The 20,251-nt window shown below is 37.8% G+C and overlaps 1 protein-coding gene across 4 annotated transcripts in view; it reads left to right on the top strand.

Annotated features, from left to right (window-relative positions):
• LOC129777802 (zwei Ig domain protein zig-8-like) overlaps positions 1-9,473 on the top strand; it is a 515,724-nt gene extending 506,251 nt beyond the window's left edge. For 2 of the 4 annotated variants that reach the window (XM_055784290.1, XM_055784287.1), the window contains 3 exons: positions 1,626-1,753; positions 1,847-2,015; positions 2,174-9,473. In XM_055784290.1, coding sequence (XP_055640265.1) covers positions 1,626-1,753; positions 1,847-2,015; positions 2,174-2,304 — 428 coding nt within the window. In that variant the 3' untranslated portion in view covers positions 2,305-9,473. The remainder of the gene's footprint in view (positions 1-1,625; positions 1,754-1,846; positions 2,016-2,173) is intronic. The other 2 variants (XM_055784289.1, XM_055784288.1) reach the window with 2 other exon arrangements.
• The last annotated feature ends 10,778 nt before the right edge of the window (positions 9,474-20,251 follow it).

Below are 20,251 nucleotides of genomic sequence, written 5' to 3'. Positions count from 1 at the left end.
TGGAGTCAGAATTACCCGAATGGATTGCAATTTTGCATTCTATAATCCGTTCGACTCAAGTTCAATCGAGTTGTGCAAATGTGGCAACGTTGCCACACAATACGATATAGCCGACATTGAGCCTCGTGTTCCATTTATGTAAACCAAAAAAGGTTATGCATTTTCAGGTAGAATAAACACGCTTTCAAAACAATTATTTTGAATGAAAAATTAACTCTACACATCAAATGTGTTCTATGTAAAAAAATAATACATTCTGTACAAGTGGGGAAAAATCTTGAACGAAAATTGTTTCTGGTGATGACTTTATACTATAAAAATATATTCCTTTTTTTACTTTACATTTAACTTTTAAGAGATCAAACATGTCAGTTACGTTAATGAAATACATTGAATCAAGAAACATTATACACACTTTCGTTCAAATCTTTTCATTTGTTCTGTTTTATTGATCGCATTCGAATAATTTTATAGATCGTTAAAACATTCAAACACGCTTACAACACATTATATATGTTTCATTTAACACCCAAAATATTCACTAGAAATAATTTATATGGCAGAACAACGTTTGCTGGGTCAGCTAGTAATATATATCATGTATAAATTAAATAATATAAAATGATATAAATATGTAATCCACCATTTTGTAGCGTCCGCCATCTTGAATTCGCACTTTTCATTAAAAAACTGTGTTCTACTAGTCAACCTCTTTTGTTTGATACTCATATTGGTGGAGTTTGAAAAAAAATATATATCGCCATTTTGTGGTGTCGGTCAATTTGGATATGCATTTTTACAATGCTTCGTACTGTATGTTTCCCCGTTTACAGAAAGCCCCAAAAGAAAGAATGATGACTTGCAAATTACTTTCTCGTGAATTGCTCTCACTTAATGTGATATAGGAAGAAGCATGCAGATGGAGACCTATATCACATTTCAATCAAATATACTTATACCTGAAATTTCATACGCTCAGAATCAATTAAACCAATTCAACCAATTTGACAAACCAATACAATGTTTTTTGTATATTTTTGTCGGATTTTGAAATAAATTATCATTTTACACTTCACGTAACATTTTATCACAAGATGCACAAATTTTCACTCATTCTAAAGATCCGTAAGGATTTGGTATGCTTACTTTTAGTCTCCATTTTTCACAGCTTTGCGCCTTCAAAAAACAGACGAAATAACAGAAACTGACAGATGATTTTACAGACACATCGGTTGAAATGTTATTTTTTCTGTAGTGATAGTTCAATGTGGTTGAATATTGAATTTAAGAAGTGTATAGCTTTTCAAAAAAATGTGATTTTGTGTATGAAATTCCGTACACTAGAACATAATGGATTATCATATAAATTAATATTAATATATTAAGTCTACTGTTTGGTACTGTGGACCATGGCGAGATTTCGTAAACCACTATGTTCCATTAACAAATTGTTAGGAATGTCTAATTTTTTCCCAATAATGATGCGAAAAGACGTTTCTCATGATTTCTTTTGATCTCCTTGCTCTTATTTTTCACGCCCATGGTGGAATCCGAACTTTCAATCTACGCTCCCTCGTGTGCCACCTATCTTCACTGCTACGCGGGAGGTCATCGTCTACGTCAAGAACCAGTGACAGAGATTACCGGCGGGCCTGATTTATTTATCAATAAAGGTTCCACAATAAATCTCACCTGCATCGTCAAGTACGCCCCGGAGCCACCGCCAGCCGTAATCTGGAAGCACAACCGGGATGTAAGTATGGTTCTTCCACCCACGCAGCAAAAGTGCACTTTGTGCAGTAGGATTCCGACAATTCCATGATAAACTTTTTCTATTTCACCCCAGGACATAAATTTTGATTCGCCCCGGGGCGGCATTTCTCTCGTAACGGAGAAAGGCGTTCTGACCTCGAGTCGACTGCTGGTGCAAAAGGCGATAGCCAGCGATTCCGGACTCTACACTTGTGAACCCTCCAACGCCAATCCGGCCTCGGTCCGGGTGCATATACTAAATGGTAGGTGTCGACCGGCTTCGATAGCCGATTTGGTCCAATGATTGCTTTTGGACAAACTGATGAGTTCAATATCAATCTAATGAGTGCTATTTGCGAATGAACACACCCACATATCCAAAAGTTTCCCCCTACTAGTATAGTCTCCCCCTTCGTTCCAGGAGAACACCCAGCGGCGATGCATCATGGCATGTCGACGATACTGGCCGGCCCCAGCTTAGTAGTGTTCGTACTGTCCTGTCTACTACTCTACTACCATCACAGCATCCGGTGGAAGCACATGCTGACGTAGTAAATCCTCTGCCGCACCCGTCACAAATCTCCTTCTTTCTACAGTAACAGCAGCAGACACTCTTTTGTACAGACGTGAGATCTCATGAATCCCTACGATGAAAATAAGCAAACGAAATAAAACAAGTAACATCACAGTCTCTTTACCCCTACGATAAATTTCAAGGACCCTCCCCCACGTAACGAAACAAGCGGAAACAAAACGCAGAGGGATGATCCGTTTAGTCGTGTCAAAATCTAGTTAAAGGTTTAGGTTAGCATTAAGAGATAGGTTTTTATATAAATGTACATTTCGAAAACGGGACATGCTGACAAATGTGTGGGTAAGTGAAAGTGATCGAAAAAAAAACAGTGTGAGGTTTTATTGCGAATGCACGAGCAATTTGTTTTCGATTCCAATCAGTTTGAAATCGAAACAGAATAGTTAAACAATAGATATTTGTTTACGGATATACAGTGAGCGATAAATTGAATTTATTAATTAAATTTAAATTATCAGCGGTGAGTGAAAGGAGCGAGATGCGTGCCCGTGAAGTAGGATAATGGATGGATGGTTTTAAGGCATAGGGCTGAGCCTACAGCAGAGAAAGGTTTGAATCAAAATTATTTTGTTCTACTACTGGTAAGCTCACATGCACACGAAAATAATGTTTTGGTTGGATGGAAAAGCAAGACCCCTAGTAACGCAAATGTAACGAATAGATTTTAGAGCTTTTTCGATTGCAGTCGATTTCTGCTGTGGTATAACCGGTAACGCTCGCATTCCAAAGTTCCCCCTTCTTTACCCCCGGTGAATGATTGGAATTTATGACTTCCGGTATGAAAGCGCGGGATCGCCGTTTTGCGAAATGTGGTGATTTATCGTGAATCGCACATAACTCAACCGCAACAATAATAACAACCAACAGCAACAACGGTGGTGCATATCATACATGCACCATAATCGTGGTAAAATGTTGAAAGGCCTCTGGCTGGTGGAATAATTAATTATAATTACATACGGCGATTGCAAAATCGCATACATAAATTCTTTATTAATGCACGGGTCTTTTCAGCTTTACGATATGAGAGGTTTATTGTGGGTGAATATATGAAGCCGGAGTATTAAATACTTACAACGATTTGTGGAGTTAGGTTTGAAGAATGTTTCTGTTACTAGTTTGCATAAAGGTATTCGATATGGACTTAGGTATAGTTGTAAATCGCCGAGTTTTTTATACCTTGACTCGGCGGCTTCATCAATGTCATACCCTCAACTAATATTTTATTAATGTGTTTTTGAACAATGCAATGGATCACGCAAGTAACGAAAAGTTTCTTCTGTGAATATGTAATGGCCATCTTGGGAAAAAAGGTTTCCGAGAGCTTCTATCGAAGACATGAACAGTTTAGCAGTTAAGCATAATCTCGTGCCATTCGAACCATAAGAAGGTACCGTGATAATAGCTCGTGTAATCGTGAAAACGGCTGAACGTATCAATATGAAACGTTCACGGATGTTTAGGGAATACACTAGGTTAAAAATTTGCTTGCAAACATTGGAAATAACTGCAATATTTGCAGAATTATAGTGGATTTTGTAAAGCACTATAAAATCCTGTTTTCGGCACTTTTTTAAATTGATGCAAAAAAATTAAGCATTTTTTTTCTCGTTAAAGTAACAATTTACCCTTGTGAAACGTTCTTGGAACCAAATAAAAGGTGGTTGATAAGTTTAATTGGATTTGCTGTTAATTTGGTTGGCAAAAAATTGTATTAGTCCAGAATATTCTCCAAAAAAACAAAGAAAACACCTACACACCTACACAAACCAAGATAAAAATATGTACGTAAAATATTATAATGCCTGAAAATTGCAGCTTCAAAATTATGCGCATCCCATCGATATGCGTTGATTTTTGGGAAAAAGTGGAAAAAAAATATTTTTCGGACCACCCTGAAATGAAAATGGGCACCCTAACGAAAAAATGAAAAAATACGGGTCTAATATTTTGGGATAAGGACCGTTCTTTAACTACCAATTTTCATGGCTGTATATGTAGGTGGGAATAGAAATGCCCCGTATTGCATGAGTTTGCAATTCCAATTTCCCCGCGCATCTTGGGTTTGAAATCCGTATTGTTGAAACCGTATTCCGCTGTTATACTGGTTGCTCCTTTTGGTCGGTACAAATGAAGGTGCACAAATCGGGCCAATCAAAAATCAGAACTCAAAAAACCATTTAGTGCGTTTAGTCACAATTATTGAATTGTTTCCATCAAGAAATTTCATTCTGTGTGATAGATGCGATGAAATCTTTCCTTTAAATTGATGCAAAAATCTATGCAATCTATTGAAAAATGCTCGAGTTATAAACATTTGTAATTTTTCCTACATGATCAGAGTTCAGATTTTCATTTCCCACCCATATTTTTCTGTTATACGCAGTCGTTCTACGTCAGAACCGCTAAAAACACTTGCTTTTTATTTTGTTTTAGAACATTATTTTTTCATTAAGATGCCAATTTTCGTTTTAGGGTGGCCCAAAAAATCAAAAAACAAAGGGAAATATTATTGTTTCGGACCATTGGCTAATTTTGAAAAATCAACTCAAAAACGAAAAAAACACCTCTCATATTTTTGGATATAGAATGTAAGCTTTCAAGTATTCAAGAAAAAATATGAAACAATATAGCACCTTTTGGTTCCGAAACTATGCAATCAGTGAAAAACTCATACAATCAACTTTTGAAAAGGGCGTATCGATTTGAGTAAGAGAAATCTTTGATAATTTATATCTCAAAAACTATGAGTCGTACCGAAATAGTGCCTTAGAAAGAGCTATAGAGTATTGATGGTTGAATAACGGGTGTTAAATAAAAAATGAGAATTTTTTCAATCACATATAACTTTTTTTTTTCATCGATTTCAGTATTTTTTATTAATAACATAATGTATTTTCTTCAAAAAAATGTCAGTGAATGTTTGAGTAAGGGCCGTGGTCTGCTGTTCGACGCAACTTTGTCGCGATGCTCTCACAAGAACGTTGTACGGCACTTACGTCCATTTTCCGGATGCAATTCCGGATTCTTGTAGTCAGTTGCTTCGTGTCCTTGGCCCTCCAATTGTTTTTATACACTAGGGCACTGAGTGAGCCAAAGAAATCCTCTATTGGGCGGCACTGGGGCTAGTTTGTTGGGTTACGATCTTTCGGCACGAACGGTATCCTTTTCTCCTCAAGATACGCCAGCGTCTTCTTGGCGTAATGGGAAGACGCCTTGTCCGGCCAGAAGACGTGCTTCCCATCCGCGTGATGCTCGTTCAGGAACGGCAGCAGGATTTTATCGAGGCACTCTTCTCGATAGATTTGTTGGTTGATTGCCAGACCGCTCGGTTTAAACCAAGGCTTTGAAAAGCCCCGGTCGGAAATGGCGATGTACAACATAACCTTTTTTTTCAAACTTGTGCTTGAACTTGTACTTCACTTCAGGCGGTGTGGATGACTTGTCGCTGGAGTAGTAATTATCATTTCCTGGAATACGCCTTTTGGACAGCGGAAAATAGCTTTCGTCGTCCAGAACGAAAGACGTCCCGCGGTATTTTTTGGTCATCCACCGACACTGTGATTTAACCGTCTCAATCTGCTCCTCCGTGTACTCCGGCGACCTCGTCTTCTTTCTGCAGACGATTCCTTTCATCTTGAGGGTTCGATGGATCAATACGTGGGAGCAGCCATATTTCCGACCGGCGTCACGCAGGCTGGTTGCGTCCTTGTTGTCAAACATCTTCTTTAACGATGTCTTCCTCTGCTTCGTCATTATCGTCACCGAACGACCACTTCCGACCTTCCGCTCTACGTTCAGGGAACCCAGGATACGATATACCGTACTGACAGGTACATTTTCTTCCTTAAAATGTGCCACCGTGAATTTTTTTCCTTGCTGGAAATGCGTTTCGTAGAACCGTACAATGCGTTCGCGGAGTACGTGCTGTTTCGACGCCATCTTTGCTTTGAATAAATTCAAACTAGCAAAACCAAACACGCCTACTGTTTCTAGGGAGCCCAAAGAGCAATTTTCTTGGAGAAAATAAATTTTACGCTCTTTATTTAAGTTACTGAAAGGTATTGAAAAAATTCTCATTTTTTATTTAACACCCGTTATGAAAAAAATGTACACTGAGAAAAAAAAATTAGTACTCTTTTTTTTATTTACATTCAATTTGCAATATCCAATATACTTTTTTTTATTTTTTTTTTATTTTTTCATACAAAATAGAAGTCATGTAGAAAATTCAAAAAATGGGCCCAAGATGGTAAAACTATATTTGACGAACTTTGTGGAACATCGTATTTTTAGGAATTTTCGAAACTTCGAGTTTTTGTATATTAGCAGTCATTTTAATCACAAATTATGAATCCTGATGTTATTTAAAACAAAAAAGTTTATTATCAATCTCCTTCGAAATGCAACCATTTTCGAGATATTTTAAAAAAAATATTTCTAATTTATTGTTTTTTTTATAGTATATTTTCTTCTCAGTGTATATTTTTTTCAAATTAAGCCAACAATACTCTGTAACTCTGTGTATTAGAAAACACTATTTTCGGCACGACTCATATTTTTTCGAGATATAAAGTGTAAAAGATTTCTCTTACTCAAATCGATACGCCCTTTTCAAAAGTTACGCTTGAGTCAAAAAATGAACCATGATGATGTGTTTGGAAAAGTTGTTGGAAATTGTAAGCAAATTTATAAAATTTCATGAACATGACGGTATGACACGACAAGCATATTAAAAGGGATTATTTACTATAAAAAGACAATAAATTAGAAATATATTTTTTAAATATTTCGAGAATGGCTACATTTAGAAGGAGGTTGATAATAACCTTTTTTGTTTTAAATCACATCAGGATTCATAATTTGTGACTAAAAATGATTGTTAACATACAAAAAATCGAAATTTCGAAAATTCCTAAAAATTTGATGTTCCACAAAGTTTTGCAAAAATTTGGCAAAAGTTTTACCATCTTGGGCCCATTTTTTTAATTTTCTGCATGACTTCTATTTTGTATGAAAAAAAAAATATATGTATTTTGGATATTGCAAATTGAATTTTTATTTTGTAAATAAAAAAAAGAGTACTAATTTTTTTTCTCAGTGTACATTTTTTTCCTTATTCAACCATCAATACTCTATAACTCTTTCTAAGACACTATTTCGGTACGACTCATAGTTTTTGAGATATAAATTATCAAAAATTTCTCTTACTCAAATCGATACGCCCTTTTCAAAAGTTACGCTTGAGTCAAAAAATTCCCAATTGCTGTGGAAAACTCATATTTCCCCTAACCCAAACGGAATACACACTTTCATTCGAATCAAAAATACTAATGTTTTGTCATTTGTCGATTTGATTTGGAATTGCTGGATTGTAATGACGTGAAATGTTTCAACTTCAACAATATATTGACGAAATATAATGTGTATCCCGAAATGTGGTAGCCATAGCTTCCAGCTGTCTGTTGTGATTTTGGTCGCATCAAATATTGAAAAGTTCCAACAGTTAATCAAACCGTTAATACGCCGAAGAAAGGATGTCTAGAAACGTTCGACTGTGCGTCTAGTTTTTGCCAGAAAATTTACCAGAGAGTTGGTAAAATATCAATAATAACTTTTTGCAACACGATAACACGTCGCCTCAAACACCCTACCCTTGGGACGCGCCACCGAATGGCCTAGATGTACCCTAAATACCTCTAATACCGTTAGCTATATCAAAAACAACAATTCATTTTCTGGGAATATGTTTTCAGACGATTTGAACAGTTACACAAAATTCACAGAAGGAGATCAAAGTGATGCGAAGCGTTCGTGCGATTGGGTTAAACGTGTGTACTGTATCCAATGGTAGATAATTTAAAGGCGATGAATACATCAAAATGTTATATTATTTTCTCCATTTACAATCCTTATCGTAGTTCAAAAGACATTATTGTGTTGCATTGTATTCGTTACATTACAGTTGTACTAGGGGTGACCATTAGGTGGAAGCCGTAATTGATTGAGACTCATCTGAAGTTTGGTATACCACACAATAGAACAGCAATTTCTAGCCACTAGCCAAAAACTATCCATCCTAACCAGAACCGGTGTTGGTGGCGTTGCGTTTGAACCAATTTTGTATAAAGTTTGTAAATAGCACATAAATCATTCAATGGAGTACGTGTGCGAGAAGAGCATAGCCAATTCAGACAGCAAATAATACTAATAAGAGATGAAATGAAATTTCCCTTTTTGGACAGATTGAATACGAAAGACAGTTCAACGCTGGGAAACTTAAAGAAACCTGTTAAGAAGTGATAAAGAAAATAAAACGATAGTTGATCAGTCCGAAAATAGCGATATAACAAACATACAAATGTCAATCTCATCAATTATTCAAATCCAGGTGAGCTCAGACACACATAGAGAGAGAGAGCAGTCGAAGAACAACTGCAACTACATGATTTCATAGCGAACGTATTGTTGATAACATATCACTAAAATCTGATTTTTCTGTGTGGAAGCGAAATGGCAGAATGTCATGCTGGGATTGCTTTGGGCAGATACGTTAGATGGATTAATCGATGTGAATCCAGTTACCTCTCCCAGTTTTGTTTGTTGGGATTGTAGTTTAGCAAATTGGAAAGGCAATTGAAGTTTCGAACGCAAATGAACAACTTTTTACTTTACAAACCGATAGCAAAAAGCAGACACAAATCGTTGAACTGTGAACAAATTTTATTCCTTCGTTCGTCCCCGAAGGTTCGTTGTTGATCCGAAGCATGTAAAGTATTGAAAAGTGTACAAAGCAAAAACTAGGGAAAATGAATCAGTAGCATAATGAAACGGGATGCAAAATTTATACCGGGGAGCGAAGCCCTTGCACCGAACCGAACGAGAGAGAGAGAGAGAGAGGGAACAAGTGCAGATTAAAGTTAGCAGTGGTACTAGAATAGAACAAAGCAGAGAATGTTTCGTTGCAAACAAACGACGATTTGAAACTCCACTAAATGTAAGCAAACGATGAGAACAAAAAGTGACAAAAAGTGCAAGCGAAGCTTGGCACTTGCAGTTCACTTGAAAGTTATACTAACTTTGTTTTTTTTAAAGGTGTAAGTAAATTGAATAAAAAAATGAAAAGAAAAATGAGTAACAAAATTAGCTCTGGTAATGTACCCATTTTCTTTTGCGGTCCGAAAAGTTGTCCTATGATATTTACTAATACCCTGAACGAGAAAGAAATTATTTTTGTTTTTTTTTTATTTCCCTCGGATTATGAAATTTAGATATTATTTCGACACAGGGGTTAAGTAACAGGAGATTTTTATTATTTTTTTTTTATTAATCCGATTATTTTTACAGGCTCAGTTACATAAGTTTAATGGAGCCAAACTCTTAACTATATTTCAACTAAAGGGTGTGTCACATCAAATTGCATCACGAAAAAACGCTGTAGAAATTCGCCCAGTAGACCGATCCTTTTGAAAATTTTAGACAGTAAAATAAAAACTAACTTTTGGCATTTTCTTTTTATTCATACTTCGAGCCCAAGTCCGTATGCCTTCCTCTTTACCCCGTCCATAAGGTTCTGTACAACGTCAGGTTGTAGTTTTTTTGAACAGAAATCCATTTGCTCTTGAAGTTCGCCTCCGATTTGACAACTTTTGGGTTCTTCCGGAGGGCCTGCTTCATAATCGCCCAATATTTCTCTATTGGGCGAAGCTCCGGCGCGTTGGGCGGGTTAATTTCCTTTGGCACGAAGGTGACCCCGTTGGCTTCGTACCACTCCAACACGTCCTTTGAATAGTGGCACGAAGCGAGATCCGGCCAGAAGATGGTCGGTCCCTCGTGCTGCTTCAATAGTGGTAGTAAGCGCTTCTGTAGGCACTCCATAAGGTAAACCTGCTCGTTTACCGTGCCGGTCATCACAAAGGGGGCGCTCCGCTTTCCGCAAGAGCAGATCGCTTGCCACACCATGTACTTTTTGGCAAACTTGGATAGTTTCTGCTTGCGAATCTCCTCCGGAACGCTGAATTTGTCCTCTGCGGAGAAGAACAACAGGCCCGGCAGCTGACGAAAGTCCTCTTTGACGTAGGTTTCGTCGTCCATTACCAGGCAATGCGGCTTCGTCAGCATTTCGGTGTACAGCTTCCGGGCTCGCGTCTTCCCCACCATGTTTTGCCTTTCGTCGCGGTTAGGAGCCTTCTGAACCTTGTATGTACGCAGGCCCTCCCGCTGCTTGGTCCGCTGGACGAATGAACTTGACAAATTCAGCTTATTGGCGACATCCCGGACCGAACTTCTCGGATCACGTCTAAACTGCTTAACTACGCGCTTGTGATCTTTTTCACTGACGGAGCATCCATTTTTGCCGTTCTTCACCTTCCGGTCGATGGTTAGGTTCTCGAAGTATCGTTTTAATACTCTGCTGACCGTGGATTGGACGATTCCCAGCATCTTACCGATGTCCCGATGTGACAACTCCGGATTCTCGAAATGAGTGCACAGGATTAATTCACGACGCTCTTTTTCGTTCGACGACATTTTTCCAAATTTACGAAAAATTGACAGTGAAGCATGGCCAACGTGATCTATACACTCTTATCTGATTATAAGCGAAAGCTGAAGATATAATTCCTAAAAATTAAATTTCTACAGCGTTTTTTCCGTGATGCAATTTGATGTGACACACCCTTTAGCATATATCAACATGTTGTTTCCTTAATTCTATGGTTAATGAAATAGGAAACCGATTACTCGCGGTCGACTCGAGTTTAGAAGGGTGACACATTTTCATTAGGAAAAGGATGGGATGTAAGGAGATGTGTGTTTACACTCGCACTCACATTCACATTCACATTCTCATTCACTCTGAAACTTCACACTCAATTTTTAAAACTATCCTTACATTTAATATGTATTTACAATTTAACTTATTCTAATGTTAGTAGGAAGGGAACCGATAGCTCGCGAAGGACGAAAAGGAGGGGAAAAGGATGTATGAACAATCACACTCGAAGATCGATAGCTTTAAGGAAAACATATATTTGGGACATGTAATCAAGGTCTAACCGAGCCAACACATCTCTCACCGGCACATTGGACTGCCTTCCTCCAGCCCGAAGGGAGTTTTCTAAATTCGATCTGGCGACAAGATACACCTCACACTACCAAACAACGTGTTCGATGTCGTGGTAACCATGGCCACAACCGCAGAGATTGCTGTCGGCAAGATTAAAACGAAAAAGCAGCGCGTCTAACGAACAGTGATTGGACATGAGTCGGGAGAAGGTGCGAATAAAGTCCCGACTCAAGTCCAGACTTTTGAACCATGGTTTGAGGCTAACCTTAGGGATAATTGAGTGGAGCCACCGGCCCAATTCATCTTCATTCCATTTGCGTTGCCAGTTAACGATGGTATTTTTACGAACTAAAGAATAAAATTCATTGAAGGCGATTTGACGCTGATAAATTTCGCCTTCAATTGCACCTACCTTTGCTAATGAGTCTGCCCTCTCATTACCCGGAATTGAGCAATGTGAAGGGACCCAGACAAAGGTAATGACATAACAGCGTCTGGATAAAGCACTCAAAATTTCTCGTATTCTCTCAAGGAAGTACGGCGAGTGCTTTTCCGGCCTCACTGAACGGATAGCTTCGACAGAGCTCAGACTATCCGTTACAATGTAATAGTGTTCAACAGGTCGTGAGGCGACGCTGTCCAGCGCCCAGTGTATTGCTGCCAATTCAGCAATATACACTGAGCAAGGATTCTGAAGACTGTGTGAGGTGCTAAAAAATTTGTTGAACACTCCAAATCCTGTGAACTCATTCATAGAGGACCCATCAGTAAAGTACATATTATCACAATTGACACGCCCATACTTTGTTTCGAAAATTGTAGGAACGATCCCCGATCGATGATAATCTGGAAATCCATGGATGTCCTGCTTCATGGACAGATCAAAATGCACAGAGGAATTGATGTAGTCAGGAAAACATACACGGTTGGGAATATACGAAGAAGGATCAACCTGCATGGAGACGAATTCATGATATGAGCTCATGAATCCAGAATGAAAATTTAGCTCGATCAGCTGCTTAAAATTTCATATCACCAATGGGTTCATAACCTTACACCGGATGAGGAACCGAAGAGATAATAAATTGAAGCGATCTTTTAGTGGGAGTACGCCTGCCAAAACCTCGAGGCTGGTATGCGTTGAGGGCATACATCCCAACGTAATACGGAGACAAAGATACTGAATTCGCTCGAGTTTAATGAGGTGTGTTTTGGCAGCTGATTGAAAACAGAAACTGCCATACTCCATCACTGAGAGAATAGTTGTTCGATACAACATTATAAGATCTTCGGGATGAGCTCCCCACCAGGTGCCGGTGATTGTACGGAGAAAGTTTATTCTTTGTTGACATTTTTTACTCAGATACCTAATATGGGCCCCCCAAGTACATTTGGAGTCGAACCAGACCCCAAGATACTTGAATGACATAGCATGTGTGATCGGTTTACCCAAAAGTTGAAGCTTTGGTTTTGCTGGTCTATGCTTCCTAGAAAAAACCACCATCTCTGTTTTCTCCGTGGAGAATTCGATCCCTAGACCAATGGCCCAGGCTGAAAAATTGTTCAAAGTATCTTGTAAGGGTCCTTGCAGGTCGGATTCGTTTGATCCTACGACAGACACCACTCCATCATCTGCAAGTTGTCTTAGGCTGCAATTTTGTGTAAGGCAATTGTCGAGGTCGCTTACATAGAAGTTGTACAAAAGGGGGCTTAAACATGAGCCCTGGGGGACTCCCATGTAGGAGATCCGACTTACTGTCGAATCCCCATGAGAAAAATTCAAATGTTTCTCACAAAGCAAGTTATATAACATATTATTCAATAGAGGCGGCAGACCCCGAGAGTGTAATTTGTCTGACAGGACCTCTATTGAAACAGAATCAAAGGCCCCCTTTATGTCCAAGAATACTGAAGCCATTTGTTTTTTTTTTCGGCGTAAGCCATTTGAATTTCTGAAGAAAGCAACGCAAGACAATCATTCGTCCCCTTGCCCCTGCGGAACCCATATTGTGTATCTGAGAGTAGGCCATTCGTTTCAACCCATCGATCAAGGCGAAAGATCAGTTTCTCCAACAATTTCCGTATACAAGACAGCATTGCTATTGGGCGGTACGAATTGAAGTCGGACGCGGGTTTTCCGGGTTTTTGAATAGCTATAACTCGTACTTGTCTCCAATCATCTGGAACAATATTATGTTCCAGAAACCGATTGAATAAATTCAACAAGCGATGTTTCGCCACATCAGGGAGGTTTTTCAACAAGTTGAACTTAATTCGATCCGATCGCAGAGCAGAATTGTCACATGAAAGGAGAGCAAGAGAGAATTCTACCATCGAAAACTCAGAACTTTCTTCGAAGAACGAAGGGGGTCTTCGTAGCCACTTGGTTACGCGTTCGCTTACCAAGCGATCGATCGTGAGTTCAAACTCAGGGCCCTCAATTGACCATCTTTGTGTTGTTATAGAATAACTACGTCCACGCAACCATCATCAGCGATGGAAATCGATCCACGGTGGAACAAAGATCGATTCATCCATACAACTGCTCTGCTCTGCAAGAAATATCGGGCTGCTGTTCTATAAATAACTCAACAATGATCAATATCAACTGTCTCCGCTGTCCGGTCTGCTGAACAATGGAAGAACAGAAAGAATACCCTTACGCCTAAATGGCTACTACTGTGTAATTTACCATAATGTAATGGAACAGAAAAACTTAACGCCTAAATGGCTACTACTAACTACTGTGTAATTTACAATTTATAGAAACATAAAATCACGTTATGATATGCACACCAAAGGACCACGATCAGCACATTCCAAACATCGTACGATCGCGGCCAGCCAATAGCCATCGTTCCGCTGCATCAGCATTACTCATCGATATATACCAGCAGCAGAACCCACGACGCCGTTCAGTTCTCATTCAAATTCTTTCCGTGACCGTCCACGTTTGCTTAATAAATGATATTTAGATAATAAACTGTATGTTGATTATAATAAACGTTTTTTAAAAGCTGAACGTCGAAGGCCACAACAAGATTGGCGCAGCCGTGCGGTTTCAGTGAGTGGAATAGTAACGAGTGTGAAAAAACAGTGTTATAATCAGGATTGGTAAATCCGATTAGAGTGAATCCGCGAAACATTAATACGAACTGTAGAAAGTGCTAGCATCTGACGCCGCTATCAAAGTGACGAAAGAGTTGAGGTTCCACCGCACACCGCACCCCACCACTGGAAGAACCGAAGAACCCCGCACACACGATTGCAAACGGTAAGTTTTTTTTCTCTCTTCTTTCTACGCCCCCACATTCTAAGTGAAATAAAACTCGCCCCGGTCAGTGATTTTTTTTGTTGTGCATCGAAGTCCGTTCTAAGAGAGAGACTCGGACGCAATTTTAATTATTACTTACCGCGTGGAGTAAAAGTGTTCTAAGAGAAGTTTTACTCCACCTGGAATTGTGAATTCTAAGCGAAGCACACTTCCAGAAGCCACACGAGTTCTAAGCGAACGTGTGTGCTTAAAAATTAACAAATTTGTGTAAACGGTGCAAGGCTTCATTAATGCCAAAAACACCAAAAAGTGCTCTGAAGAAAACTCGCAGCTTGTGGAAAAGCATTAATCACAGCAATTGCGACTCTTCGGACTCAGAAGAAACCATTTCATCCGTTGACTCAGGAGACTTGGCACACATCCCAATTGAGAATCCCCCCTCATTGGAAAATTTATTAATTGAAGAAAGCTCAGATATGGAGCAAATCGGCGCGCAACTCCAGAAAATGATGGAGATGATGGACGCATTTTCCACCAAACAAAAGGAACATGACGCCATGTTCCTGCAAATTGAATCGCATTTAAATGGAACAACGCCAGCAGAACAACCTACTGCACAACCGGTAATATACGAATATCACCAACCAACAACCAGTTTTGAGATGCTATGCAGAATTCCGGATCCAATCAAAATGATTCCAACATTCGACGGCAATTCGAAACAATTGAATGCGTGGCTAACAACTGCTCAGGAAACACTCAATGCTTTCAAAGAGCACGTTACGCCAGTGCAATTTAAAATGTATACCACTGCAGTAATACATAAAATCCAAGGGAAAGCAAAAGACATAATATGTCTTGCCGGTAACCCAGACAATTTTGAGCAAATTTCGGAAGTTCTGACAAATGCTCTCGGCGATCGTCAAGAACTTTCCACGTATAAATGCCAGTTATGGCAATGTAAAATGACTGAAAATATGAGTATTTCGAGATACTACAATAAATCAAAAAATATTATTCAAAATATTAAGACCTTGGCGAAACAAACAGAAAAATACCGTAACAACTGGGAAGTCATAAACGATTTTATAGAAGAAGACGCCTTGGCTGCTTTCATCGCCGGACTAATCGAACCATATTTTGGCTATGCTCAAGCCGCAAGGCCGAAAGATATAGAAGATGCCTATGCATTTCTATGTAAATTCAAATCAAAAGAAATAACAGCACAAAACATGACTTTTGATTATTCTCCAAAAAAGTATCAGAAGAACAAAGATTTCGATAACAAATCAAGCAGTAAAAATCCTCAATTGAATAAAAATCAGAAACCCTTCAAATTGGATCAAAAAAGAGAGCGAAATGAAATTGAACCGATGGACGCTACTACTACACAGAGCCGTCTGACAATAAATAGGAAAACAATAAATAACCATGAGACAGTCAAAGATGATCCTGAGGATGATATTGCAAAATCAGACACTGAATCTGAAGATGATCTTGATCTAAATTTTCACTTGGGATACACAAATCTAAATCCAACTTAAATTACTTACCCTATCTCAAAATTAAACATCCTAAAAATAATCAAACCCTAAATATTTTGATAGATTCTGGAGCAAACAAAAATATTATTGCACCAGGAATCTTGGGAAAAACTAGCACCGTACCAAATACGAAAATAAAAAACGTGTGTGGAACCAACAGTGTAACCGAAAAAGGAAAAATTGCTTTGTTTAACGGCGCTTTCAAACCCTTCACGTTTTACGTCTTGAAATTTCACAACTTTTTCGACGGCTTAATAGGATCGGAAACATTGGCAGAACTCAAAGCACGCATCAATTACGAAGACGAAACACTAACACTATTAGACAAACAATTTTCATATGCCAAATTTTACCCCACCAAACAACTTTACAATCATTTTGTAACAATTGAGACCACAAATAACGGTGATTGGCTTGTCCCCTCTTATCAAAAACTTTACAAAAATATCTTTATTAATCCTGGACTCTATAGAGCAGAAAATAATAAAACAACCGTCAATGTAATTTCCACATGTAGAAACCCCATAAATATTCCGAAAATTGGATTAACAGTTAACAATTTTGAAACCATTTCTCCCTTCCTAATAAAACACTCAGAATGTATTTCTGAAAATGAAATTAATGACATCATTAGAACAAATCATCTTTCATCATTAGAAAAAACCAAATTAATTCAAATTCTTCACCAACATCAAGCAGTTGTATCTAAAAAGGGGGAAAAACTCACATCCACATCAGCCACTAAACATAAAATTTTAACCACTAACGATATGCCAATTTACACAAAAAATTATCGGTACCCACATCATTTCAAACTAGATGTTCATGAACAAATACAAGAAATGTTAGATAATGGAATAATTCGACCTTCCAAAAGTCCGTACTCCTCACCCATATGGGTGGTCCCAAAAAAAACAGACGCATCTGGAAAGAAAAAAGTACGAGTCGTAATCGATTATAGGAAGCTTAACGAACATACTATAGACGATAAATATCCTATGCCTCAAATTGAAAAAATTTTGGATTCCCTAGGAAAATCTGAATATTTCACAACTCTTGATTTAAAATCGGGATTCCACCAAATTCCAATGGACCCGAAACATATCGAGAAAACAGCTTTTTCTACAGACAAAGGGCATTTTGAATTCACTAGAATGCCTTTTGGGCTTAAAAATGCTCCCGCAACCTTTCAGAGAGCAATGAATGATATCCTCGGTGATTATATTGGAACGAAGTGCTACGTGTATCTTGACGATATAATTATTATTGGATATAATCTAGAGAACCACTTAGAAAACCTTCAATTAATTTTAAAGCGTTTATCCGATTTCAATTTAAAAATTCAATTAGATAAATGCGAGTTTTTGAAAAGGCAAACAGAATTTTTAGGACACATCATAACATCCGAAGGAGTAAAACCAAATCCCGAAAAAATTGAAAAAATTCTTCAATGGCCTTTACCGAAAAATCAAAAAGAAATTAAACAATTTCTAGGTTTAATCGGTTATTACAGAAGATTTATTAAGGATTTTTCAAAAATCACACGACCCATGTCGAAGTATTTAAAGAAAGACTCGACAATTGAATTACAAGACACTTCATACATAAATTCCTTTAATACTCTTAAAAAAATACTATCCACAGACCAAGTACTGGCATATCCGCAATTTGATCATCCCTTCATTTTAACTACGGATGCATCTGGCTTTGCATTAGGAGCTGTCCTATCACAGATACAGGACAATGTCGAAAGGCCAATCGCATTTGCATCACGAACACTTTCGGATACCGAGTCACGATACGCCACAAATGAGAAAGAAGCATTAGCCATAATATGGGCGGTAAATAAATTTAAACCTTACCTGTATGGTCAAAAATTCACTCTTGTTACGGACCATAAGCCTCTAACGTTTATCAAAACTTCTGATAAGAATTCTAAAATCTTACGATGGCGCCTAGACCTAGAGAATTACGACTACGAGATTAAATACAAGGAAGGAAAATCCAATGTTGTAGCAGACGCCTTAAGCAGAATGCCAATTGAAGCAAATGTTTGTATCACAAATAATAACACATCTTCTAATATTTCAGATCCTAGAGACCAAGAGGACGGTGAAGCATCTGTCACCAATAATCCCCCACAATCGGACATTCCCGAGAACCATCCAAACCTTTCCGATTCCCAAACAATTCACTCTGCCGACGACTCCTCCAACTATTTCATCCATTTCTCCGAACGCCCGTTAAATTATTTCCGTAACCAAATGATTTTCAGAATTTCTCGACTGGATACCATAATACAAGAAACCCTATTCCAAAATTATCACAGAACTATAGTATCTCAAAATTCTTTCGATAAAGATCAAGTTACACACTTTCTCAAACTCTTTCATAACGGTAGACAAACTGCTCTCATGGCTCCAGAAAACCTCATCCAAACTATCCAGGAATCTTACAAGGAAAACTTTAGTCAGAAAGGCCATTTTGTTTTCACAGACCGAATGGTAGAAGATGTTCAAAATGAAAATAGACAGGACCAATTAATTGCAAAAGAACATGAAAGGGCACATCGCGGTATTACCGAAGTTGAAGCTCAAATTAAAAGATCTTATTTTTTCCCCAACATGTGCATAAAAGTGAGAAAATTTATAAACTCTTGTGAAATATGTAATACCCATAAATATGAGAGGAAACCATTCAACATAAAAATTTCTCCTAGGCCCATTACCGAAAAACCATTAGAAAGAATACACATGGATATATTCATAATAGATAAACATTCCTTTTTGTCACTTATTGATTCATTTTCAAAACATCTTCAAATGATATTTATAAAATCAAAGAATTTAGTACATGTTCAAAAAGCACTAGGAAAATACATAAGTACATTTGGAGTGCCCAGACAAATCATAACAGATCATGAAACAACATTCAGATCTATTCATCTTAAAGACTTTCTCAGCCAACTAGGAACACAGATAGACTACGCAGCATCTTCCGAATCCAACGGACAAATAGAACGTGCACATTCTACCATTATTGAAATATTTAATACAAACAAGCATAAATTCAGAACTATGGGCACAAAATCAATTGTTAAATTATCTGTAGCATTATATAATAACACTGTACATTCTTCAACACAATACACACCAAACGAAATTCTCTTTAACCAAAATAATATTGTTAACCCTCAAGAAATAATTAAAGACGCACAAGAATTATTCCTCAAAGCTAAGTTAAATATGGAAAAATCACAAAAACAAATTGTAAAACAAAATTCAAAGAAAGAGGAACCTCCAATTATTAATGATAAACAGGAAGTTTTTGTTATTCCCAACATCCGTACCAAAAAACAAGCTAGAGCCAACAAAACCAATGCTAACGAAGTAACAGATCGCACATTCAAAAATAACTGCGAAATAAAAAGACACAAAAATAAAATTAAAAGACCAAAAAAAAGATAACTTTTCTCTTTCTATCTCACATTGTATTACAGATGCTCATCTCATACATAGGAATCATCATCGTCATCTCAAGAATTTCATGTCAGGAGCTCACCATAAGAAATCTTCATAACGATCTTATATTAATGCAGAAGATTGGTTCTTGCAAAATCCAAACGGGAAATATTAGGATAATACATCCAATTAATCTTACAGACCTAGAGTCAACAATCAACCAACTTACAAGTTTGGTATACAATAATCAAAAGAATAATAATGTACTTAATCAGATTAGCAAGCATAAAATACGCGAATTGTATTCTAATCTTCTACAAATTAAACCAACTATTCATAAGAGGACCAGAAGATGGGACATCATAGGCACAGCATGGAAATGGATCGCCGGCAGCCCCGACGCCCAAGACCTACGAATCATCAACAGGAGCTTGAACCAACTAGTCAGCGAGAACAATCATCAAATCAAAATCAACGAACAGATTGGCAACAGTATCTCTGAATTAACAACCGCAATTAATCAAATAATTGAGAAACAGCATATCAATCAAATCATCCTCG

The sequence above is a fragment of the Toxorhynchites rutilus genome, chromosome 3 (assembly GCF_029784135.1).
Source record: "Toxorhynchites rutilus septentrionalis strain SRP chromosome 3, ASM2978413v1, whole genome shotgun sequence".
NCBI lineage: Eukaryota > Metazoa > Arthropoda > Insecta > Diptera > Culicidae > Toxorhynchites > Toxorhynchites rutilus.
The sequence above is the reverse complement of the archived record's forward strand: the minus strand, read 5'-3'. Positions and strand labels throughout refer to the sequence as shown.